A 27612-nucleotide genomic window follows, 5' to 3' on the forward strand; every position below is an offset into this window, starting at 1 on the left:
TGGTGCGTTCCGTAAACCATTGATCAGATTGGCGGCCTTGGGCTGTTTGACTATTGGGCCCCACACGTGCTTCCCACACTTTCTATCATAGCTGGAGTTGGCTTTTCTGTAGGATTGGACCAGACGGTCTGGTCTTTTGTCCCCACAAGCATAAAGAAATTTTTGCTTGCCCATGATTCCGTCACCAGTTGACTGGTGTATAAATAATAATCAATATTATTCACCTGGTAGTGGTGTTAACATTATATATAATTGGTTTAACTTGGACCGTTCCTGAGTTCTGGATAATCTTAATATAATTCCAAGGCTCTAAATAACTTTACTGTTGTAAAGAATAAAGAAACGATTAAGGCTTTAATTTACAAATAGGTTTTTATTTAATCAGTTACAATTAGCACTGGCTATTCTACAGCATCTGAGAACTGTAAAAGATCCCTGGATTAAAATATTGTTAAAAGTGATTATTAAACAAAATGTCCCAAAGGCAAAGAACTGAAGAGTTTGTAACAGCCTAACAATATAAAAACAGTTATCATGCAATATTTGACATGAATTAAGGTGCTGTGCTTTACAGGTGTTACACAGTTTATCATAAATCCATTTGGTTTCCATAAACCCGCATCTCTACACTCTGCGTGAAGGCACATTTCTGCTTTAGCACACACTGTCCCAAAACTACTTCAGCATAAATTACTTTTAAAATCCACTAATCTGAGAAATCTGAAGGCACCGAGATGTATTAGCAGTCATTTAGAACCAGAGAGTGCCATAGACAGAGACAGTAATCTTATTTTGGCACAGTATCTAGACTTGCATCAGTGCATAGGGCTGAAATACTGCTAATATTTCACCTACTTCCTCAAACCGGTTCCTGAAGCCAAAAGGCTATAAATGTAAAACTGTTTCCAGTGAAGCCTGGTTAGCTTCTCCCTAACCACGCCTCCCATCCCAAAGAAACAACCTTTAAATTCTGATGCATCACTGCTTCACACTGCAAGCTTGAAGCCCACAGAGTGCACTGCACTGCCACACTATTACTCTATTAGAATTAGCAATAAAAGACAATATGGACTTTTATTATCTGGATGTTCTGTTGCACAGGTTTAACAGTGATAACAGCAGCACATATTAGTTATTTACTTTACAGGTTTAGATGACAGGGAAAAAAAAATACTAATGCACTGCATGTTTGTTAGCATTATTTTGCACATAAATGTCTCTCACACATTTTCGCAAAATGTAAGTTTAGACTATTTATCATTCATCCTAAGACAATGTAGTTATCACTGCTCCTGAAAGTGATATTTTTTCTTCCATTGATAATTATGGAAACACTCCTTTTAATGTATTATTACATGTGGTTTTTGTTCATTTTATAAAGGAATGAGAATGTATGCAGTAAAAGTGACTTCTGTCAACGTCTAATTTCACAAGAAAAGATTTCTCACAGAGATTCGGGCACTTTTCACTTTAGTTTTATAGCAAATTCATTCTTTGCTTGTGAAATATAGACCTGCAGACTCAACTTCATCTCAGACTGCATTCAATATAAAACAATTAATAGCAGAAATGTTCATGCTTCACAGAGATAAATTCAGATTTAGGTTTAAATTTATAAGATGAAGTCTTAAGTATCTTATTAGTCCCTAAGAATAGCAAGGCTAATGCAGTTAACCAAGTGAAAATTATTACAACATCTAAGCATGTTTCATTCTTGACACCTTATTATGTTTTCCCTAGCCTTAATACCACCAATATCCTGTCAGGATAGGTTTTCCTGAGATATTTCCTGTCAGACGCAGTCCATCTTTTCACTGACTGACATTTTCGTGTTACCTGCTCTGAAGGATTTGGTGATTTCTCAAGCCTGTCAAACTGTCACCATGGTCCATCATGCTCGTCAAACTAGTCACACAGATTTGGCCCTATGCAGACTACAGTTATCATCATGGGATGTGGGAGTATAGTTCGTGTTCTGCTTGGACGTGTACGCAATACTGAAATTGTGCAATTAAGCTTTAATCGCCTTGCACCTCCAGGGTTAGGCTAATTGCCCCTCCCAAATTGCCCGTAGTGTGTGAGTGGATGTGTGAGTTTGCCCCGCCTCGTGACCTAAGCCTCCTAGAATAGACTCCAGGTCCCTGCGACCCTGAAGACAGGATATAGCTGTATAGAAGATGAGTAAGTGAGTAAGCGAGCATTATCATCAGTGTACAGAACAGGTTTCGGTCAGCAGAGCTTATAATCTGGCTGATGCTGCATTCCACATAACTAGTGAATTTGCATGGAAAGACTTTGGTCATTTTGGTTTAAACTGGACTTGTAACGAATGTGTTAGAAAACTATTTACAATTCTAAATCATTCTTATAAATCCAAAAATTCTAAGTAATGATCCAGCATTGTAAGAAGTGCAGTCATTTCAAACCCCATGCTAAAATGAGCTAAACACAAGATAAAGTATTGCTAGTGTATTGTTTTTTTCTTCTATTCACCGTTCAACCAGTTCAATGGCTGCTGGTAAGTCAAATGCAGCAGCACAGTAATGAACTTCTTTCTCTGGGAAACTATTTATATAAAAGAGGATAAAAAGATGAGAAATTGTTTTTGATCCATGTAACCAAAAAACCCTGATGTTCATGATCGGAAAACATGCACAGCCCGGACCACATACTGTCTGCAGATGGGGCATTCGCTCATGCGCTTGCCACACTTTGTGCACGTGACCATGTGTCCACATTCCAGAAGCACACAGTCGATTGGCGAGTCCATACAGATCTTACACAGGTTTTCTTCCACGGTGGCTGCTGCTGTAGAATCTGTGCAACATGGGAGAGCATACAGGAAAATTAACACTGGAAAATATTTACAATGACTGCCTAAATGCATGGTATATTCTACGGTAAAGGATGGATGAGCTGACATCTTCAATCAGTAATTCTATCAGCTTGTATAGACTTTAACACAACATTTTTTTTTACTGTAATTAGGCCACGATATAGCTTATGCTTCAGAAGTTTGATTTTCACACCAAAAAAAGAAAAATAATGATTAAAAAAAAAAAAAAAAAAAAAAGGAATTGAACAGAAATTAGAAATCAATTGAGGGCAACCTTAGTTACGGGTAAACTTAAAAGGAGGGGTATTCAAGGTCCTATTAGATAAAATTTTTTGCTGTAAAAGTTCCTAACATGATAACACTAACCAAAAGATTACACTTAGACTGACATTAGTGCTTTAAACTACCAATTTTAACTATGACCACTATTTGCTTTGAAAGAGACAATAATCTTAAGGGTGGAACAGTAGGCATATTCACATTCGCACCTTTCGGTACAGGATGTTCGGTTGTGTGCGTGTTTTGTTCCAAGTGAATGCAGTCTAGCTTTAACAATTGCTGGGTGGTTCTTTGGATTAATTCAGTGAACTTGAAGTAAAATGTTTTTAATCGACACTGTACGTGTTTATACGGTGGATAGGTTTTATATATGTAAATAAATGTAACTGAATGCTTTTTAAAAGTTTAAACCAATATGAAGGAACACACATCCATCTTAACTTGATAAACATTTCCTAGAGTGTGTGCTGCTCACAAAACACTGCACACATTTTTTAAGACGACACAGAAAGATAAACATGTAACACATGGCTGAGGACTGATTTCCTACCAAAAGTTTTAAAGACCACTTCAGAAATATGGAATTTTTTAAAGTTTGAATACTTAGACAAACAAATTTAGAGATATAAATTTAAACCTAAATCTGAATTTGTTAAGATTAAGTATCTTATTAGTCACTGTATAATGCTGTTCATGCAGTTAACAACACTTGAGTGAGTGATGCATATTTTTTAAGGCTGAAACTATTCCTCGAGTAATTCGATTACAAAAAATGATCGAGAAAAAAATCTTCTGTCTCGAAGCTTCCTTTAATAAAGTTTAAAAGCTTGAGTCATGTTTTTGTGCAATTATTATTTGTTTGGCGGGACACAGTGTGCTTCCGGATGCAAGCCGCCGTTAAACATCGGTGAAAAAGAAGCGCTTACGTCACCCAAAAAAGCGGAAGGAGACGCAAACAGTCAGCTGTGTATTGATTTGATGGAGCGTTCTGTTGCGGGCTGCAAAATGGAAGGAAAACGACAGAAATCGTCAGTAAAGGCTTATGTTATGCCCGAGCAACTTTTAGTTCTGAAAGATAAGTTGCAAAACGTAGTGTTTTTGTATAATTATTTATTTTAATGTGTGTGTTATGCGCAGAGAGGCATTTTAGCCCATAACAGTGTGCCTTATTTTTTTTTGGTAAATTGCTGTATGCATTTAAAAAATAAAAATAGATTTTTCTAAAAAGAAAACCAATTAATCTTTGTTTCTTTGATATATTTTACATTGCTGTTTAATTAAGCAAAAATAAATTTTATCCAATTCCAACTCGATTTAGGGGTGGGCGATATACCGGTATACACGGTTAACCGGTAGAAATTTGTCAACCGATAGATTTTGGTCTATTGTCTTAATCGCGGTTGAGATCAGGTGACGTTGCACGTTACGTAACCACGCAATACACATTCACTTCTATGGGAAGCCAAACACATCTAAGGTGGGACGAAACCGTGGCACCCGATTGAGCCGGCGTGGGCAAACCAAATAACCAGACTCGGTAAATCGCGCAGTACGGACCAACTTGAGCAGCGCTGCTCGAATCACAAACCTGCGCGACACTGATAGAAATAGACCATCAAAATACATTTTACCCCGCTGGGATGTGCACGTACAAACCAGGCATGGCAAGGCGGAAACAACATTAAACAGTCCTGACATTTTAAATAAATTGTTTTTATTTAAAATGTCAGGGGTGATGCAGGTTTGTGATTCGAGCAGCGCTGCTCCAAGTTGGTCCGCTCTGCGCGATCCACCGGGCTGCGCAAATAAACCAGATCATCTCTGCGCTATCCAGACAGTCGCGCTGTGCTGTCCACTGAGCCGCGCAGATATTTGGTTCAATCAGGTGCCACGGTTTCGTCCCACTTATGATGTGTTTGCAGCAGTGAGTTTGCTTACATGTGAAACACCACCAACGAGGAGATTGTAAAGAAAAAAGGTGCATCGTCAGTGTTGTGGAATTGGTTTGGGTATAAGAAAAGTGATACGAATGAGATGAAGGTGATTTGCAAGGTACGCAAGTGCACCGTTTTAAAAAGTGGTGGAAACACGTCAAACCTTTTCTATCATCTGAAATCTAAGCATACAAATGAATATGGCCAAAGTAAAAAAAATGCGGCAAACCTCTGCAATTCACAGTTAATATAAAATTACATTATGTACAACAGTTTCTTTGTGTTTAAATTTTTATTTACGCATTTTCAGATACGAATTGCTATATTGTGATATATATCGTTATCGAGGTAGAAAATTGCTTCTACCGTGATAGAAGATTTTGGTTATATCGCCTACCCCTAACTCGATTACTAAAATATTCGATAGCTACAGTCTTAATATTTTTTGTACATTTTTTACATGTATAAAGTGTGTTTTGTGTCGCCAGCCCACATATAATTCATCTCCTTTTACCTACAGCAAATATGGACTCTATAACCTATATCTCTATATCTCTGAGAAGAATCTATAATACAAGCACTATAATACAAGCACAAGTCTCACCTAGGTTCTGCAGATCCTTCTGGTCGTGATAGAGGCGTGTCACACGCTCCATCAGTTCCCATTTTTCACAACAGCCCTTGTAATTGACGAAGTTCCTGGCCAAGATTTCTTTTAGCTGACGCACACTCAGAGCCTCGATATCATCCACCGAGGTAATGTCTGAAAGAGATGCCCGGCGACCTGAGGGCAACGCCTCATCCGAGTCTGATGACTAAGAGTGAAAAAGAAGCAGAGGAGGAAAGGCATGAAATGTTTTAAAAAAAAATAAAAATAAGTGTGGGTTGTTTACGGAAAAAATACAAACAATTTCTCTTAGAAGAGGAAACGTATTTAAACAATTTTATTTTGGGATAAAATGTTATGACTATTATAATTTAGTTAACTACTTACTTTAACTTAAACACAAAACCACAACATGATTTTTAAAAGTTGCACAAGATTAGTGAGATTAATGACATGTCTGTCTCTCCCATAGAACAACTTATTGCTTATGTAAATAAATCTTACACATTTCTCTGGTTTTGCTGAATAAAATAGACGCAACAGTAAAAAGCAGTCCCTGCCTCAGATTGTCTAAACTCATGCTGTAAATGGTTTAAAGATTTATCATCTATCTGGGAAATTACATATTTATCATTACATATTTTTCCATTAGTACATTCTTAGTACATAAAGAGCACTTTATTACACTTTATTACATGCATGCTCAAAGTTAATAATTTGAAAATCACCGTTTTGTCGTGCCTGCCGTGACTGCTAGGAGATGAGAAGGCCCACACACCCATGCAACCACGTTGTAACCACTTAATTCAATGCAAGTAACACAGAAAACAAAAGAAGAAAATCCAGAAAGTCCAGCAGTGTGATGTCATGAATACCAGGGCGCACATGTTCTTTATTTAAAAATAAATAAGGGCTGGTTTCAAGCAGGAAATGGCTAAACGGCTATTCTGTGCCATGTGTCCTAACAATGACCTTTAGATATTTGCTGGACAAGTGTTGCTAGTAAGTTTTTGGAAATGTAAACAAAACCAAATCCATACCAAAGCAAACCATATGTGTCAGGGAATAAATCTTAAGATGCAGACCTTCAACTAACCTTAACCATGAAGAGAAGGAAATTCAGTGATCACATGATGTTCAGCAGTAGCATTTAGTATCAAGCATGTAGTTGTACACTAAATGTATGCAAACAGACACTCATGTTTAGGCAGGTTTCTCAAGCAAAAAAGGAAATTCCCCCAAAAGCCACAGAGATAACTGCTAATGCCACTTACCCTGATTAAACAACAAATGGTGAAAGTTGATATTTGTTAATTTAAAAAGTACAAGTCATAATGTTTACATCTAACTGGGATTTTTACGCAAGCTTGGCAATGACCATCATTGAGGATACCTTTAACGTTGGATTTAATAGTACGACACTTAACACAACATAATTATTGTAATTACCAGCTTCTGACTTTTCTGTGAGTCTTGGAAAGCTTTGACTAAATGTGGTCTAATACTGAACAGAATCTAAATTATTTAGTTTTCTATGAATAAAGACTGAAGTTGTCAGTTTCCACAAAAACACACTTCAGTTATACATAATAACTATATTTATATAGTTAATTATAGCACAACAGCTATAAATTATCTGATTATGACCCAATTCTGATATGCCACTCAGATGTAATCTAAACAATAAGATCCTTGCTTAAATATTTTTTTTATATCAGGTCTGAGGCCAGAAATGGAAAGATTAGGCTTAGTAAATACATTGTATGAAAGAAGGCAGAGCATGGTTCAAGTCTCTTAGCTAGGAACTCAAGGAAGGAGAGGACATTTGAAATGTCTCAATTTCATCCTCCAATTTGATTCCAAATTCACATCTTCAAGCAGAAATGAGGAGCAAGTAATTTAAAGATAAATTACAGATTAAACTGTGACTTTTTTTTTGTTGCACCAAAGCATCGCTGCTCTTCTTCGTTTCACACTCCTAGCCGTGTAGCAGCACGAGAGACATAAAACACTGATGTGAGGCTACCTGGCTTTCCTGTGCACTCTGAAGTTTTGTCTCCTCAACATCAACTGGCCTTTCTGCCACTGACTCAGTCTAAAGGTCAAAAGTCACAGCTATAATCAGCCGCCGGAAACCTCTATGGAAACTACAGCTGCATTTCTTTCCTTTTTGTAAACAAATAGACTAATTATTATACTGCTCTCTACCCCAAATTGTACATGAGTGTTGTAATTGGTATTAATATGTTGACGAATGTATTTTCTTTTGTAACGGTACATCAATGGTGAGAGGCATGACTTGCTTCCATAAATGGCATCATAGATTAAGATATTCCGCACACAAAGGAATTTGCACAAATACCAAGATATTATCATGCTGGCTTGTGATGTAACTGCTACTGTAGATCAATGACAAAAAATATATTTTTAGGAGAAAATTTTGTGAAATAAAATTAATAATTAATTGCATTTATGATCCCAGATTCAAGATTAAGGTGGGTGGAATATACTGTAGAACCCATAATTAACAAATTAATAAATTAATTGTGCCATTAGATGATGAATGAATAAAAAGAAATTGGACACTTGCACATTTAAAAGTAATTTAAATGCTATTTAAACTGTTTTAATTATTTATTGTTTAATGATTTAAACAGGATTTATTTAGTTCTCAGGCAGTAACAATACAAAGTTTCTCTAGACAAAAGAGGAACGAACCTACAGTGCCCTCTGTGGCTGTTGTGGCTAACAAACATAAAAGCGCTTTACATAGGCAGTTGTCTACAAGCTATAGTCTTAACTAGCACATATAATTAGAGGTATTTTGTTTGGAGCTGCAGATGTAAAACATCTAGGTAACATGAGCTAGCTACCTCAAATTATCGCAGGTATTAGCTACCTGATGCTAGTTTCCAGGTTTACAAAAGTTACCTAGAGATGCATTTCTGCATGAAAATGCTTGTTGTGATTGCTTAGCAGCAGCCAGATGTTGCTGTGGTTTAATAAATTTTTTTTTTGCATCTCAAATACCTTAGAGAACCTTTGTCTGTCGATACAGACTACGTTGTGAATGTGGATTGCCCACATAGAAGGCCACAACAATAGCTAGTGGACCATGCTTATTATTAAATTCAAATTCTAAGTGTCACATACACAGTCATACACAGTATGATATGCAGTGAAATGCTTACACGACTGCCAGTGACCTTAAAAAAAATGAAAGCTTATACATAAGAAAATAAATATGAATAAAAGAAATACGTTAAGAATAAAAGTTAACTAGTAATGTATAATGTCCAAAAATATATACTGTAATAAACAGTAGTGTGCTTGCATGCTACAGACATGCTTATTTTATGGCGTGAAGCTCTACCTGTTTGTCTCTATAGTTACTACAGTGTGTCTTACACCGTAGCTTCACGCCATAAAATAAGCATGTCTGTAGCATGCAAGCACACTACTGTTTACTTTAAGATTTATTTGCTTACATTATTACCATAATATTAAGTTTTAACTTTTTCTCCCAGAGATTTTTCACTTAACTTAACTAAAAGATTATACAGTGCAAAGTTAGGCATATGGCTAATAGAAACTAGAAAATAGTTAAACTTGTATTATCCTGTAACTTTAAAGATACAAACTCGATTTAGCTTAGTGGGACAGATGCTTCATATGAGTCTTAGCTGAACTTTGGGATGCATGTTTGCATGGAATAAGTGTTGTGAAATTTGGCTCAGATTACTTACATTGTAAATGTGTTTTAAATGACAAAACTTCACGAAGTAAAAAATATTTATAACAACCAAGACTTACTGCAATGTACTAATATGCACCTCAACTTTGATTTAAAACGGACAGAAAAACCAAACTATTTCTTTTAAGTGATACTGTAAATGCTATAACTACTGTGTGGTTACTATTTTTGTACACAATAGCCGTTTGTCTATTTAATTCAAGGAACAGAGTAGTATAGGGTGTGTCAGCTAGGGTATTGTTTGTGTTTTAAAACTCTTTGATGGCGGTAAAATTACGTACATTTTAAAGGATAAATAGCCACTAACTCAGAAGACAGGCTAATGTAAAGGAAGTTCATGTGCAGCCGAATCCAGGACACTACAATCTCTCAATGAGTTTCTGAGTCACACCATTTAAATTCTCACTTTTCATCCAATACAAAGTTTTTGTACTCAAACTTTTACTCAATTTTCTGTCAGTTGGTCACTGCTGGCTGTAACAGTGCTGCCAATTAGATAAAAATAAATCAAATACAGAGTGTAGGTGGGGAAAAAATTCTAATAACAATCAATCACCACCTTTTTTACGTTTGAAGGATACTTTTTTATACCAATCCATACAATACTAGGGCTGATAATGGCTGATCTAAAAAAGACAATCAGATAACGCAAATCCCGCGAGAGAATTTTTTTGTGTGCTGCTGAAATGGCTTCACCGGTCTGGCAACAATATCTGGTGTGTGAAAAAGACAATACATTAGCAATCTGCAACAATCTGTGTAACAAGCAAATTCTACGAGGCAGAAAGCACCCAAAGCATTTTAACACCACAAACCTCATTAGACACTTGAAGGTTAGTCACGTAAAGGAATCTGAGCAGTTTTCAAAGTTGGCTAACTCTTTGAAGAAAGAGCGGAAGAGTTCAGCAGCTTAGGCGCCACTCACTCAGCTGTCAGTAACAGAGACGTTTCAAAAGACAGCGACCCTACTGCAAGGACAGTAAGAAGCATAATGAAATATCAAACAAAATAATAAAATTCATATGCGCGATCATCAGCCGCTGTGTACTGTTGAAGACGAAGGTTTCCGATGACTCATGTCCTACTTGGATTCACGCTACACTATGCCAGGGTAAATAATTTTTACGGATGCACCTTAATACCTGTGGTGCTTAAGGTGAAATAGAAAAATTAAGGGAGCTGACTTGAAAAATTTGAAACAAAATTTTTACTATAGCCTCTTTTGTTGCAGTTTTTAGTCTAAAGTTTAAGACTGTTTGGGTTCTCTGTTATTTTATTTATTTTTATATAATCTACAGGAAAGTTGTATTTGTTTTTGTATTTCAAGCTGTAAGCTGTTCCAATTACTCACTAAGCACTGCTATGTTTTAAGTTGACATGTTGCTTGCTAGTAAATACAGTTGTCAATTAGTGATATTCCTCTTCTCGTAATATTATATATTTAGTTATTTATTTATTTATTAAATACATTTTTATATTTATTGTTAAATATAGTTTAATAAATAATGCTAAGGCTTCAAAGTGACCTTGTAATCTGTGATTGGTATCAGACAATACAGCTTCTAGTGATCTGCACCAAAAATCCTGATCGGAGCACCCCTATACAATACAATGTAAACCAAACACTTGTACACATAAATCAAACATAGGAACTGCTGAAGGTCAAAGGAAGCAAAGTGACACTAATGTAAAAAAAACTTGATTAATTTTATAGAACAGCACAGGAATGTGCTTGTTTAAATATGTCATAATTTCTAACAACAAACTACACAGAATTTTCTCTCATTTTCATCCACGTCAATCACTATTCAATACATTAACTAACAATCTGCTGACTGTTAATAACACTGATTGAGAATGGTCCAATCACATGAGCCCAAATATTTAAAAACAATATTGATTCGCTAAAAACAAAAGTGGGAGGGCTCAGGGCGTACCGTACTGAGCACCAAGGATGATAAAAATAAATAAATAAATTTAAAAAATCCAATTAGAGCTCAGCCTCAATTCACATGCTTTTCAAAAATTTGTGTGCCTACATAAACACTTGTTTGTCCGGCACCCCGCGTACACGAACACAAATAAACGTAATACAGTTTAGATTTTTTTTATTGTAAATAAATTATATTAAGAAATATAGTGGAATATTGTGACTAAATGGCCATTTCATTATTAAAATAATTAATTATGTTAAATAATTACATGTTAAAGTAGCATTCTTTTCTGTGGCGCTGCCTAACTTTAAAGCCCCAGCAATGCTAGATTTCAGTGGCGGCAGGTCGAGGTATTGACCGGCCGCCACTGAATACTAGCCTTTCAAATTTTTTCATTTAAAAAAAAAAACCTTTTAAACCTACAAATGGAAATCTGCACCAAGGACCTCTTTTTTCCTTCTTACCTGTTCATCCTCTGGAGTCTGTGACTGGGTAGTCAGATCAGTCATAACATCGCTCCCTGTAGATGGTTGCTCAGTCACTGTGGTTGGTTCAGAGATTACTTCTTGTTCAGAAGGAGGGGTGTGTGCATGCGTCCCACTTGGAGTCGATGCATCAGAGGTAGGAGTATGTTGACCAAGGACTAGCTCCACAAGTTCCTCTTTCTCTCTGCACATTTGCGTAGGGACTTCATGCAAATGAAGGTAGTCCCTCAAGTCCTTTACTTTTAGCTTCATCAGCTCAGCACGCTCAAACATGGTACCATGGAAACGCCGACACGTGTGGCACAGCCGTGGGTGAGCCTCTAACTGTGCGGAGCAGCGACTACAATAATTCTTTTTGCAGTCGACGCATACATGCTGTAAAGAAAAAAATAAATAAAAATTGATGGTTAGCTATGAATGATGTGAAATATTGTGCAATATAATTTGTTCATATGAATGATTACATAATCATAATGCATAATTTATGACTGATTTAGCAACCACTAGACAGTGGGGGCTGGTTATTGATGATAGACCACACAAACCCACTCTTCTCTTTAGCCTTATCTCACATAATCAGTGCAAATTAAACTAATCTGATCATAATAAATTTCTTTATAATTTCTTTATACATCAAGTGTTGGCACATAGTATGTGGCACTTTAAAGTTGCATGTTATTTTTAAAGACCCCAAAATTATTTAATTGGTAATCTCACAGCTGTTGATTGCACGAGTCACTCATCTTTACTGCAATGTTTCCCCTGAGAAAAAGTGTACAGGCTGTGGTATAATAGGTGATAGGTTGAAAACCACAACACTAGATACAGATCATCATCTCATCATTTCTTCACAGTATATATGTTCTAAGTAAACTATGCTTAAGAACATAATGGGGAACAAACACACAGATATTATGTAAAGTATTCGCTCGCCTGCCTTCACATGCATATTAACTTGAGTAACATCCTATTCTTAATCAACTGGATTTAATATAATGTTGGCCCACCCTTTGTATGGCAAGTATGAAGCATAATAGCTTCAACTCTTCTGTGAAGGCTTTCCACAAGGTTTAGAAGTGCGTTTATGGAATTTCTGACCGTTCTTTCATAAGCTCATTTGTGAGGTCAGACACTGTTGCTGAATGAGAAGGCCTGGCTCACAGTCTCCGCTCTAATTCATCCCAAATGTGTTCAGTCGGGTTGAGATCAGGACTCTGTGCAGGCCAGTCAAGTTTTTTCACACCAAACTTGCTCATCCATGTCTTTATGGATCTTGATTTGTGGAGTCATGTTGGCACATGAGGTGGGCCATGCCCAAACTGTTCCAACAAAGTTGGGAGCATAAAATTGTCCAATATGTCTTGGTATGCTGAAGCATTAAAAGTTCATTATGAGCCCAACTCCTGTAAAACAAACCCACATCATAATCTACACCTCCAACAAACTTCATCACTCCAGAGAACACTGCTGAGTCCAGCGGCGATGTGCTTTATAACATTGCATCTGATGCTTTGCATTGCACTTTGTGATGTAAGGCTCGGATGCAGCTGCTCAGCCATGGAAACCCATTCCATGAAGCTCTCTACGCACCGTTCTCGAGCTAAGCTAATCTAAAGGCCACAAAGTTTGGATGTCCATAGCTATTGACTCAGCAAAAATTTGCCGACCTCTGTGCACAATGCCTCTCAGCATCCACTGACCCTGCTCTGTGATTTTACCACTATTACGATACCATGCTGGAATTCACCAAGAACTCCTGAGAGACACACATTCTTTTTTCACAAATGTTTGTAGGAGCATGCCTAGGTGCTTGATTTTATACAGCTGTAACCATCAAAGTGATTGGAAAACGTGAATTCAATAATTTGGATGGGTAAATGAACATAGTAAACATGAATATAGTGTATATATAAGCAGGCGCAAATTTGAGGACAAACAATAGTGTTATAAAAGCACACAGGTGTTATCCGTTCAAAGTCAAGTCCTCAACTTAACTAAATACCAAACAGTTTTTTCTCAAAACATCTAGCCTGGGCTACCGGCCCAAGGTCACAACCAAAAGAACATTCTCTCCTATGCCCAAAAACACAGTTAAGTCCACAATGTGTGTTCAGTGAAGAGGATTTCACAACACAATACTTAACAATAAGTCATTCATACCAGGTTAATAATATCACGAGGTAGAAGAAATATAATGAAAAGCATAAATATTTAGTTATACATATTTTTTTTTAATCATTTTATTAACACATCTAAAGACAGTCTGGTAAATAATTCTATCCAATAATAGTTGTTTTAAGTGCCCAACAAAAAGATGTGATGCATTATAATGACTTACCTACTGCACACTAGGTTAAGCTAGTATATTGAGGAAAAAAGAACAACAAAACACACATACCCGTGTCTGGTCCAATGACTTTACCTATATTTGCACTACAACAATAACTAGGGACAGGAATCACTGGTCACCACCCGATACGAAATCATCATGATACCCACCATAATGGCAATTCAATTAATACTGCGATTCTGTAAATATGACAATTTTATAAATGTCCAAATTTAATATTTATTTATTTTTTTTTTTTTTACAGATTTTGTTACAATTTTAAGACCTTGAATCTTTTTAAAAGAACAGTGGTCATAAAATTTTATACCTTAGATTTAGCTTCACAACTGAATTAAACACGAGAAACTAAATGGAGCCCAATCCTTATAACGTTAGTTTTTACACAAAAACTAAGCACAGCATTTAAACAATACAAACTAACTTCAAATACAAGACTTTTACATTTAACTTAAAATAATACTTAAACTTAAAAAAACTAAAAGCTAAAATTTAACTGAGTGGAACATCTCTAAACTATGGTTATCCTAATTGGACATCAATTGTGGTCATCTCCCATAATTATTATTTCCTAAACAAAAAAATTCACTCCTAACACACAGGATGCCAGCGTGGGAATAATTTAGACAGTACCACCCATAAAATGATAAAGAAACAATTTTATTTTACCACCTGCTATGTCTCAAAGTCTTAAGCGTGGTTTGAAGAGTTGTGAGCACAACTTGTAACATGGGCATGTGCAGCTGCTGACACACAACTTTTGAGAATATTTAGTGTTTGCTGCGTTTTAAGACTGGTGTAAGAGTGGGTTTCAAGACTATTTTGTTTGGAGAAAAAGGCCCAACAGAGGAACGTGCAACTTACTAATGTAATGACATAAAAATGTGTTTCTGTTGCATCACTCTGCACCAAATCGTTTATGTGATCACTCATGACTGATCGATCTGTGCATGTCCATTATAAATGTTATAAATCATTAAAAAAATATATTTTGGAGTTAGTATGGTGATACATTAATAATTTTTCCCCCCACATCTCCAACAATAAATAGAAGAAATAAATAAAATTAACTATAAATACTTAATCAGCATAAATTAGAAAATACCATGGCACTTACACATTAACAGCCTGAATGATGTTGATTACCTTTCTTTCAAGAGCACTAAAATGGCCTCCACAAGCCTTACACATGTGCTCTGGAGCCGTGGGAGACGGGTAGCTGTTGTAGCCTGAGTTGGTATATGCCTGATGGCGTGAGCTAGTTCTATGACTGCTGGTCTCCTCCGCAGTGGGCGAGTCCAGACAGAGCCAGTTACAACAACTGGCCCACATGCTCCACACCCGTCCTACGGAAACAAAAATAAAAATGTGCAAAATAGTTTTTTTTAAACAAGTTTGTTGTCATTTCATTCAAATAAGCACTTTTCACAATTTGGAAAAAGAAAGGCACTTTGGTTACTTGTACTGCATTGCTTACATTGATCTTGATTTTTACTAGATTTTCACCAACTTGTGAGCTAGGGCATTAAATCTTCACAAGACACAATGGCTTTAAGTGGAAATGGCTGTTTTAGGGACTAAACTGGACACCTTAGCGAGAACACAAGAATCTAAGCACCGATGAGAGAGTTTACTAGGTCAGAACACCAGCAGGTGGTTTGGTGCCTGGTTGCTGAAGTAGGACTCCTATCATTTATTCAGAGAGTTTGTGCAGGCTGAGATACGAGAGCCTCACCACACGGCTCCTACTAGGGTGACACTCATTTTGAAAACACACAAAAGAAACCACCCAAGCTTGGCTGTATCGAAACATCTTTTCTGCATTGGTCCAACATTCTGCAACTGAATGCTTTGAACACTACCAATCATAGACTACAGCCAGGTTAAATGTGGGATCAGAATAAACTTTAGAATACTTATTGCGATTGTCTACAAAGATCCAGTCCAGTAATGTCTCACCCTGATTCTAATGTAAAAGAACATTCCTTGTTTATTCGTTCATGTTTGGGAATAATATGCAATGTGATCTCAAATAGCATCTTTTGTTTTAGCTTCAGAGATGAATGTGATGTAATCTACAGCATGAAAGAATATAGGTGATTCTTTTACTTTAATAGTTTTATAAAGAGCTTTAGATATTTACCAATATAACATGCAAAATCTGTTGGGAAACACGCACGACAAGGATTTTACATTAAGGTACATGCATTACCTTATGGGAATTAGTCTTTTTTTTTCTTCTTTATAGGCTTCTATGCCTTATTTCCTTTGTGTTTTATGTTGTTCATGGCACAGCAGCACAGAATCTAGTTCCATCATTGACCTGTGTATGTAGTTTTACTATTAATTTTAGTACTAGATTTGGAACATTGGGTTTAAATGTTTAAGAACAGAAAAAAAAAAAAAAAAAAATGACAGCTTCTATTTACAGAACAGACAATCCTCACGGTGTGCGTCTCCTCAACTAATCCGTCCTTCACATTTTACTTGTTTTTATTAAAAACATTACAAAAAAAAATTCTCTCTCTCACAGTTGTTTTTGTTAGATAGATCCCAGCTGGCTTCATCCCCTATCTCTTTAGGTGAAAAACCATGTTGTTTGCAAGCCTTGTTATGATCGTTCATGTAGTTTACACACCACGACTTCCACAACACAACAGATCATTTGTGTGATTAAAAGTGGTGTGACGTTAACAGAAACGCATCTCTGCAAGTTTGAAAATTGTGTATTGTTAACAAGGAATTAATGCAATGGTTTAAATGTAAAGTTTAAACTTTAGTCTGGAATTCAGGTTATTACTGACACATGGGTGTGTATAGCAAGTAGTTTACAAGGCTTTTGAGAACACCGCAGTCAAACAAAAAAAAAATATCCATTTTATAATATTTACATTAATGCTGCCAAAATCAACATAGACCTTGATACTATTAGTCATTGAACACTGTGTTATCCCAGTTAGAGTTTTGATGTTTTCAGAAATCTATTAACTCTTCATAGACACCTGTCTATACCCAATATAGTATTTGAACAAAAACATACAAGACCTGGTGGTCAAGCAGTGCGCTCTCGAGCTGAATGAGAAACTGATAATTAAACAGAAATTGTCCTGCATTTTAGCTACTGACTCAATAACATCTAACATGTACAAACAACAATCTGTAAATAGCAATGATTTATCTATAAACTATAATGACTTTGTTGTATCATTATACTTTTTCTTGCCAGCATGTTGTGTTGTGTGTAAAGCAAATCCACGAAAGAGACTACTAGAACAAACGAAGGTATCCAATAACAGTGAAGCAATGGCACAGCAAGACTACCCGCACTCTGCTGTCCTCTATTAATAGTCTACACTTGTAACCCAAGTCAAACACAAAGACACAACTGCTTCCATGGCTACACAGAGACATTCGCATTGCCCTGGGGTAATAGTTTCTAAAACAGGACAACCACAATGGGAGTAAAGATGGAGGGTTGTGCAAGACTTGTGAAGGAACATATTATAATATTATGCAAGAAATTCACCTGGAATAAAATGAAAAAATAAACAAATAAAATCTACACCCAGTATCACCCATGAAGACTAATAAAATCATTCTTGATAAACATTTCTCTGTTAAACAACTAGCAAGTTACTGTATATGAACGCATCATCATAAAGCATGATGGCATTTTCCAACAGCGTGTTCATTCAGGAAATTTATGTAGTTGGCTTTGTTGAAAATTAGCCTTTACAACACAGCATTTAGAACTTGGTAGATAATACTCGAGATGATGGTGCTGTACTATTGATTTAAGCAACGTCAATGTTTCCAAGTATACCTGCTTGTCTGTTTGCCCAGACAGGAAGTAATAAGCTTGCCTAGCATGAGTCAAATTTATTTGCAATACGATTTTAGAGAAGGAAAAAAAAACCCAAAAAACCCACATCTTTTCGAACAGAGTAGCATGCATAACCTTCAATGGGCCATGCTAATATTCTCCTATTACAGAAATTAGTATCATGCCTCTACACAGGCATGCAAGGAATAAAGAGTCACCCATAGATTTATGATTAAGTTTTATGTATGCATCACAGTTCGTTGCCATTTTTAGAACTGCTACAGTATTTGGCATGACCAACTGACCAACAAACAGCTAGAAATTTTGAAAGACCCCTTTCTACCCATAACAGAATTACAGTTCAATCTAAAGGGAAGGGTAAAATGAGCTGGTCGACCTGGGCCTGCTAAAAAAATATTTGTGCCATTCTGCTCAAAACAACTGTCTTATTCTAAGTAAGGCGAGTTGTTGCTCACAACAAAAGATCAAAATATTTATTAAATGTATTGATAGCTAAACTTTTTAAAAAGAAAACTAAAAATGTTGTTTCATACATTTTAAATAAACTACATATTTACTTATTGCATGTTGTGTGTACAGTATACTACAATCCTACTCTATACATACTGTATATGTACAGAGTAATATGTGTAATGTGGATTGCACAACCATGGACATAACCATTCTTTTATTACCATTTATTCGGCTGCTCTTATTGTTTTACATTTTTTCATATATTTTCTATATTGGGTATTTTGTGTACAGATATTTTATTTTTAACTTTTATTTGTATATTTTTATTTTATTCTTCTCTAGTTAAACTTACCCTTTATTTTAATTTTCATATTTATTTCCTATTTATATTATTAGGTCACAAGCAGTTGTCTAAGCATTTCACTGCATATTGTACTGTGTATGTGACAAATAAAATTTGAATTTGTATATAGATGAGTTGTGTTCCAACAGAAATATATTGCTTAAACAACAATTTCATGGAAATAAATAAAAAAATAATAATAAAAGTGTGTATGCATGCATATATCTCACACACAGTTGAAACCAGATATTTACATACACTTTAGAAAAAAAAAAAAACTAATGAAAGGAATTACAAAAAAAAAATTCCATAAAATTCTCCCTCGCTTTTTTACAAATGCAAAAATTCTTCCTCTGACATTTAACAAATGCAAAAAATGTTAATATTCATTGATCTAAAACAGAAAAAGTTTACTTTTATTTAATGTTTGACATTAAAGAAAAACAAAGGTGTTTTTTCTGAAGTGTATGTAAATATTTGGTTTCAAATGTATATTACCAGTATGTTTTGCTATTCATGAATCAAATTACTCAGCTGCATTCTCATGTGTAGTAGAAGAAAAATTATCTTGAATATATTTCCAGATAATATTTGCCTCTCTCATTCATATTAGGTGTTGTCAGGAAGCAGTCCATGCAAAGTTCAACAAGGCAGCAGGGGCACTCCCTTGGGCCCTGCTCTCCAAATGACGTACCACTGTCAGTGCTTCTAAACAACTCCAAAGCACAGGCGCCAAACGAACAATAACACTGCTCTGACAAGACAGCTTGCAGAGAAACAGGATATAGGACACTACTGACTGCTCATAGTAAATGCTAAAAAGACATGCAGCTAGTGTCTGTAGAAATTACAGCACATACTCGAGTTTTTGACATGTCTAGATTTTTAGTATGCCATAGAAATAAAACTTGACAGGGTCTGCTACTGCAGAAAAATAATCAATGGCTAGGCAGGGTTGCCACTACCACTTTACCGTGAACTGTTCTGATGTGTTTTATTGCTGTCTACTGACATTAATTTAAGTGTCATGTTACATTCCTCCTATAAATAAATCACTTATATTATACATTAGCAGTTGACTGTTTGACATACAACTTTTATTTAAAAATGAAATTATAGAAATGAAAGATTGTAGAAATGAAATAAATATATTGACAATTATAAAATGATTTATGGTTAATCCGTATGTTTTACATCAAGTAAAAATCCATGTGGCAATACAATATTTGTTCACAAATATAAATTTACAGTCATATATTGCAAAAACTACAAACATAAGCAAATACTCATGAAAAATCCTTAAAAGTGAACATCCTTTTATTAAACCTGTCCTCAAACTGTACATCTGAGTCTCTGAGACAAAATTCACTAGATCAGTACAATTTTTCTCTGTGTTCCTGTAGGTGCAATACTTGAATTTCCTGCCGTCAATGCTACTCGAGCAATAAGGGGTGACTGCAGAGACCTTGGGTGCAGTTAACATTTTGAGTAATCCTAAAGGTGTTTAGTGAGGCGAGTTTAAAACTCTGTAACCTGTAAACCTCAGAAAAGCATGTCTGTAAAGACCTCCTACTATGCCCAGGAGCTTTGACATGCTGCATCGGGTTTAGACTGCTCAATTTCGGGCAAGTGAAGTGCTAATACATTACCATAGCTTAGAAAGATTCCGTAAAACTGTGCATTTCCAATCTCTGTGAGAAACAGGTGCCTACAAACACTTTTGGCTGAATAATGCACCACCTAAACCACTTCAAGATTTGTCTTATGTCCTTTAGGTCATAAACACATCAAGATGTGGTGCATGCTTTGTTTTGCACCTTCACAGGTTTGCATGTTTCAGGTTTGCATCGATCATCTTTGCATGCAAGTCACTCTGGATAAGAGCGTCTTTTAAATGGCTAAAGGTAAATGTAAAATGGACTATAAAAACATAAGCTTAAATTATTAGTGACCTACCATACTTTTGTACATTAGTAAAAATGACATAAGCATATAATTGTCACTAGTCAGTTATACTATTAAAATTTTTCACATTTCAGATTTGCAGACAAGAATGCAGACATCATGCACAAGGTGGTTGGGAGAATCTGTGGTAGACTCGCTGGTGCTGGCAAAAAAGGACTATAACCAAAATGTTGTCCATCATGTCCAACACCAGTCATTCTCTGTATGAAACTTTTGACAAGTAGAAAAGCATGTTCAGTGGCAGACTTCTTTTACAGAGATGCTCTACCGACAGACTCAGGAAATCGTTTGTTCCCAGGGCCATATAAGTGTTTTGGATTATGTTCGTAATCCAAGATTCCACTGTGTGCGTAAAATATATGTATATTTTTTTTCCCATAAGAAATGATAGAAACTCAAATTATTCGTTCCACAGACCAAAAAAAAATAAAATACACAAAAATAATGAAAACAACATGAAGTAAAAATAAAACAAATTTGACATTTTACATTTTTGCATTTTACCGTAAATTGAAAAAAATAAAATCCCGATAGATAAGTGTTTCCGTTTATGTGTACAGCAAGAAACATCGCTAATGACACTCAAGTAAGCGCATACTAACGGAATTACTGCTGTAAAGTAAAACAAACAAACGAACCTGCACATTACCTTTAAAAAGAATCACGATAGAGTAGTGTTTCTGTGTAGGGCAGAGAGAGAGTGTGTGTGTGATATATATATATATATATATATATATTATACACACACAACTTACAGTATATATATAAAAAAAATATATATATATAAAAAATAAAAAGATAAATAACACACACACACATATATATATACATATATATATATATATATATATACACATATATATGTGTGTGTGCACCCCCTCTCTGCTTCTTTCTCTCTCAAACACATACAGTAATGCTACTGGATGGTCACTGGATGTTAGAAAGATCCATTCATTTTTCTTATAGATAGATGAATAGATAAATGCTTTCCAAGCATGCAGTCCTTTACAGCTTAACATGATTTTGGTCCATTTAGTGCTAGTTATAAAGATCAAGATATTGTTTAACTATCCTTAAATGATTTATACAGTGGCACAGTCATTATTATTTACAAACTAGAAAAAAAAAAAAAAAAAAAAAAAAGTCCCACATTTTACGCACCGAAGGCAGGATTTGATTAATAAAATAAAATGTTATTCCATTTTACGGAATCTCTTAATGCTACAAATCTCTGAGATACTTAAATATTTTAAATGCAATTCAATTTATTTAAAAATTATTTGCATCGCTGTTTGGGGTCAGTCTCAGCTGATCCTCCAGTCCATGGTTATTGTGCACTAGAGCTTTAAAACTATTTAATAAAAGGTGTCAGCATCTGCCGGATATTTGGTAGGTGCATCCAATCTACTCTATGTAAGATATCTATGATCTGTTCAATAAGTTCCAAGAATCAAACACTAGATTTGGTTAGCTACAATAATTGCAAGTGCCTTCCAAACGGATGTTACTTTTGATCCTATCATAGGAGACTTGTCAGAGATTTCACTGTTAAGGGTGGTGTGTTCAGAGGGAGTAGTGAATAATCAGGATTATGGCTGGATGGATTGTAGCAGTTGTACTGGAAAGTGGGCCTTTAAATGTTCTGACAGTTAAACAATATCATTTGAGAGGAAGAGCTGTACTGCTAGATATAGCATGGCTGTGACGCGACTGCAGGTTTAAGGGTGCAACCCAAGTCCCGACGGCCTCACAGCCATGCTATAATCAGCAGTACAGCATGACCTTGTGTGTTATATTGCTGTTGTACATCTGTTCCACAAACACATTTTATCAACAACAGATTATGATTAGTTTTTTTATTTAAAATTTATTTTGCTCCTTCCACAACTGCCAGAGCTGGCGACAGATTTCACTTCCATGTTCAGGGTTATATCTCAAGTGGCCTTAAACGAAAACGCTATGGTGTATAATCCATCGTCTTTCACACACACGATTTAGAATTCAGCCTTGTTTTAGGAGCTAGATAGCTTTGTAGCCATGAATAAAACAAAATTGATTGTCCACATGTGATTCATCTTATAAGCAATTGAAGTGTTTTTATAGATTTTACAGACCTTATGTAATCAGATGATTGTTATCTTGCTGAGAGTTCTTCTCCGACTGCTTTTGAATGTAGTTTTCAACAGGCAGCTGCTCTCTCTTCAGTACTGTAGATCGTACAGCTCTACTTTCAGCCATGATGGCAACCAACAGTGTACTAAAAAGTTATTAAAACACCTTTGATGTGGAGGGTTGAATATGGTTAAACTTCCCAATGGAATTACTATCCATTGTCACAACTCGCAGAATGCCTTTTAGCCAATCAGGCTGCTCATAAGAGGAATGCCTTGGTTGTAACTAACTGCTGTATAATATAGTTTAAAAGGCGCATTCATGATTGGAGGATGGCAAAAGGGTTGACCTACATTGCTCACCCACAGGAGTGAAACTGGTGAGTTTGCACATGACTTGTACATACAAGAACTTTCGTTTCTAGTCGCTCACTGGTGATCGTGGTAACTATAGAAGGTTTGGCAGTTAATTTGCAATATCTGATGCTCCAAGACCATGTAATCCTTAAAACTCTTGGAACAGAACAGACCACATTTGCGCTATTGCAAGGAGATCAAGTCTGAATCTTGATGATGCCACAGGTTTATGTGTCAAACACAAGCCATTTATAGGCTAATGTATACAGAATAAGCAGAAAGAGCTTTCCTTGCAGTACGTCACAATGGCCAGTGATGCAGTATGAGCAGCAGTTACAAAAGACAGAGGAAGTATGCTTGGGCCTTTGCCCTCAGTTGGTACCAGTCATATGATAGTGAAGAGCTGAGAGGTAGGTGGAACACGGCACATAAAATTTAGTAAAATAGTGCAAATCCTAAGGAAAAACACTAATTGCTTCATTAGGTCACATGATTAGCCAAGTATCTGTCTGTCCACATACCTGGAGTAAAGAATTTACTGTACCTGCCTCTCCTCTTAGTCAGAACATGGACAGTAAAATTTGCTGGTTGCACAAAGCACAAATTAAACTTCTGCACATTAAATTTTCAGTATCACTTTAGATTTGCTATTTCATGGAACAACTGACACAACCATGGCAAAGAAACCCGGTTCATCTCTTGTGTACCACAATATAAAGAACAACTAGTTTCAGGGCAGCTGTTGAGTCAGTTAATAAATGTTAATGGAAAACACAGTTTTGTACAATTTTTCTGTCAAACATATTTGTAAATTATTCTTGTCTAATTTTGAGAAAGGAATATGTGGTTTGCATTAACATAACCACAGGAATCAGAACGTACATCTTTTTTAGCCTAAGCATGCATGAAAACCACAAATATCTATGGGTATTACTGTATCACTTACATATTGGAAAAAAAACAAAAACTACATGCAACAGTTTGGATATAAAAAGTCTTTTCTAGCTGGCGATTTGATTGTATTTTTTATTGTGATTCTTTAAGTATTATTATTTCATAAAATACTCCTATTCTTTATTCACAATTCTAAAACTTAGCAAGGCTTTTGACTGAGCTGCCTGTCAATGTGTGAATAATTTAGAGACAGGGTGCCAATACATCATAGTGCGCACACACAAACACACATTCACAAACTACGGGGAATTTGAGGACGCCAAATAACCTAATTTGCATGTCTTTGGACTGTGAGAGAAAACCCGAGCACCCACCACACACGGGGAGAACATGCAAACACCACGCACACAGACCAGAGCTGGGAATCAAACCTGGACCCTGAAGGTGTAAGACGACAGTGCTAACCACTGACACGCCTACTGACAACATTTTACCACCTTAAATGCAAGCGTATAGAAATAAAAATAGATTTCAGAGTCAGTGTGTCGATACATAAATCTTTATGCAAAAGAGTTGTGATGTGCAACTAAATCAATTTTACTTTGTACTCTGTTTAAATCTCTTTTTTATACTCCAACAATTTTAACAAGTGCATAAAAAAAAATAGTTGATGTGTTAAAATTTGTCAGATGTGTGTTCTGCAGAAATACAATTAGCATTTTCAACCCTCAAACTGAAATAAATCAATGAGTTGAAGATTGTTGAAGTGGTGTTACCTTGACTATGATCCAGTGATGTTTGTGCAGTGTGTCAGATTGAGAGAAGTGCAGCTCATATCACAGACAGATCTACAGAGAGGAAACAGCAGCAGCAGCAGCAGCAGCAGCATGTGAGAGTCTGGGGAATTTTATCATTACTACAGCAACTTGCAGGAATCACACAATCCCATGACACACACACACACACACACTTATCCAATGAGGAAACTTGATCTCTGACACACTCATAAACCAACAGAGCAGCTCATGTGAGCACAGAAATTGAATAGCAGGAAATGATGCGTTTAGTTTGTATCTTTCTGGAAGACTCACTGCCAATACACTGGCAATGAGCACAGCTGAGAGACTAAGATCATAACAAATAAATAAAGTGAGAGGGCTGGGACTGACTGACTGACTGACTGAGCGACACGACAGCACTTTTACAAGGCGCTGTTATAGGAAGTTAAAATCAGGACATTTTCATTTGGGCTGACTAAAATATAACCTGGAACTCCTTAACCATGACATGGACTGAACTTAAGCTAAAAGTTGACGAAGCATTCAGCTCACACTGGGGTCTAACGCCTCTCCTCATGAATCAGCAGGTTAAGCAAGTCGGCTTCAAACTCATTCGAGGTAACTTCCTCACCTGAAAAACGTAACTCGGACCTCCACCTTGTCGAGAATGCAAAAGTTTCCTCTAGTCCTCCAAATGCCAAACGCGAGAGGAGTCTGTCAGCGTACACAAAAGCAAGTTTCTTCAACAGTCCGATTAAACGAACTGAAGCGAATGAGTTCATAGTAAAACTCGTTCACTTCCACTTCGCACTTCAACGGCTCGCTCGCTTTTGTTGGCGGTTTTGTAATACGTGCGCGTGACCTTTGGCAACGTCACAAGGTCGGGAGCGCGCACGCCGGAGCCAGAGGGCACGTCCTGGGCTTTCCACACTTAAACAGTGTACACGACCAGCCCGGTCAGAGCATCTACTAGCTATTAAATCAGGCTTACCTGGTCATGCAGGTTGAATTAAAAAGTTTAGTCCAATCTTTATTGTGTTGTATATTTATATATAATCACTATATTTGTATGTTTATTCTTTTTTTTTAAATATCCATGCAAAATGTTTTATCATCACTTCATATTACAGCCTCCTGTCTCTCTTTATTTCTTCTGTCTTAATAGATGTCAATGCTTGACCTGTTGACAGAGAGCACAGACATTGCAATCTCCTTTGTTCTGAAGACAAATGTCCAGTGATAAATGGTCTGTTACAACTTTACCTCCAACTGTTATGACGTACCGGCAGTTTGGAGTTAACCAAACTCCTATATTTACCATATCAACAATTATGTTTCCATGTATTAAATAAATACTGTACTTATTGATTTCACTCACTCATCTTTTTTACCGCTTTATCCTGTGTTCAGTGTCGTGGGGTCCTAAAGCCTATTCCAGGAGTCTTAGGACACGATTCAGGGTACACCATGGACAGATGCCCATCCATCACAAAGCACACACACACACTTACACACTATGGGCAATTTGGGAACGCCAATTAGCCTAACGTGCATATCTTTGGACTGTGGGGGAAACCAGAGTACCCGGAGGAAACCCACCAAGCATGCACACAGAGACGAGAATCGAGTCTGGCCCGGAATCGAACCCACACCCTGGAGGTGCAAGGCGACAGCGGTAACCACTACACCACCATGCCGCCTTTATTTATTTTATTTAATACTTAATATTAAATATGTATTCAAATGGTTAGTTCATGTCTGTAATTTTCCTTGTCTTGCCTGTTTGTTGTTTTCTATATACAACTTTCCCTTAAAGGTTTTTTAATTAAATTAGAAACATTTTATTGCCAACCCTTACCAGGTTTTGCCAGCTCAACCTTTGTTATGATCACAGGTACCTGGACAGGTTGGACATTATTGTACACATTCATGTCTTTACCTGGAAGTCAAATTCAGTTATGGAAGCAGCTTCTCAGCTTATTCACAGTAACCATGATCCAAAATGCAGTAGTAAAAATAGAAACATTAGACAATAAGAAGCAATATCACTATACCAGTATATTAAGTAAGTATATTAAGTAACTAAGTCATTCATAATATTCATAACAATTATTAACTTCCTTTTAAGAGCTTAAGAAATCTGCTCTAAAAATGCAAAAATGTCAAAGTCAAACCAAACATCAAGTTTACTGAAGACAAAGCTTCTGACATCACTGCTTAGTTTCTGTTTATGAGCCAGTTGACATTTATGCCCTTATGACCTAAGTTTTCTTTTCTTTGAAAATGAAGTGATGTTGGGAGATAAACCACAAGTAAACCACAAGCATAAATCAGGGCAGGTACTTGGAATTTTTTTCTCACAAACTGTTTACTGTATCAGAACTCAGTTCCATATAGGACAGTTCAATTTTTTTTATCATCATATATATATATTAGAGAGAGAGAGAGAGAGAGAGAGAGAGAGAGAGAGCATCAATTATGTTATTTACTTACAGTGGGACAAAAAAGTATTTAGTCAGCCACCAATTGTGCAAGTTCTCCCAAAGATAAGAGAGGCCTGTAATTTTCATGATAGGTATACCTCAACTATGAAAGACAAAATAAATAAAAAAATCTAGAAAATTACATTATAGGCTTTTTAAAGAATATTTTGCAAATTATGGTGGAAAATCAGTATTTGGTCAACAAAA

General features: G+C 36.1%; 1 protein-coding gene across 3 annotated transcripts; it reads right to left on the reverse strand.

The window, feature by feature from the left end:
* Positions 1-353: 353 nt before the first annotated feature.
* Positions 354-25755, reverse strand: rffl (ring finger and FYVE-like domain containing E3 ubiquitin protein ligase). 3 transcript variants are annotated; one of them, XM_053507659.1, is made up of 6 exons: positions 25554-25691; positions 24920-24991; positions 15323-15522; positions 11809-12204; positions 5654-5864; positions 354-2817 (listed from the first exon to the last, which is right to left on the reverse strand). In XM_053507659.1, exons 3-6 carry the CDS (start codon positions 15506-15508, stop codon positions 2636-2638), a joined length of 975 nt encoding a protein of 324 aa, XP_053363634.1. In that variant the 5' UTR covers positions 15509-15522; positions 24920-24991; positions 25554-25691; the 3' UTR covers positions 354-2635. The 3 variants fall into 3 exon arrangements, with proteins under 3 accessions (XP_053363634.1, XP_053363633.1, XP_053363635.1); XM_053507658.1 differs by lacking the exon at positions 24920-24991 and having other exon boundaries at positions 25554-25755; XM_053507660.1 differs by lacking the exons at positions 24920-24991; positions 25554-25691 and adding an exon at positions 16389-16406.
* Between the last annotated feature and the right edge of the window lie 1857 nt (positions 25756-27612).

This window comes from Clarias gariepinus, chromosome 11, assembly GCF_024256425.1.
Source record: "Clarias gariepinus isolate MV-2021 ecotype Netherlands chromosome 11, CGAR_prim_01v2, whole genome shotgun sequence".
In the NCBI taxonomy this organism is placed as follows: Eukaryota; Metazoa; Chordata; class Actinopteri; order Siluriformes; family Clariidae; genus Clarias; species Clarias gariepinus.

Bases quoted from the DNA above. Each gene is read 5' to 3' on its own strand.
- rffl (XM_053507658.1), bottom strand. From the start codon at position 25,704: ATGAACTCATTCGCTTCAGTTCGTTTAATCGGACTGTTGAAGAAACTT. The intron at 12,205-15,322 runs GTAATCAACATC...TTTTCTTTACAG, and splicing joins TTAGTGCTCTTGAAAGAAAG to CATGTATGCGTCGACTGCAA. The intron at 2,818-5,653 runs GTGAGACTTGTG...CATGTTGCACAG, and splicing joins GAAGGATCTGCAGAACCTAG to ATTCTACAGCAGCAGCCACC.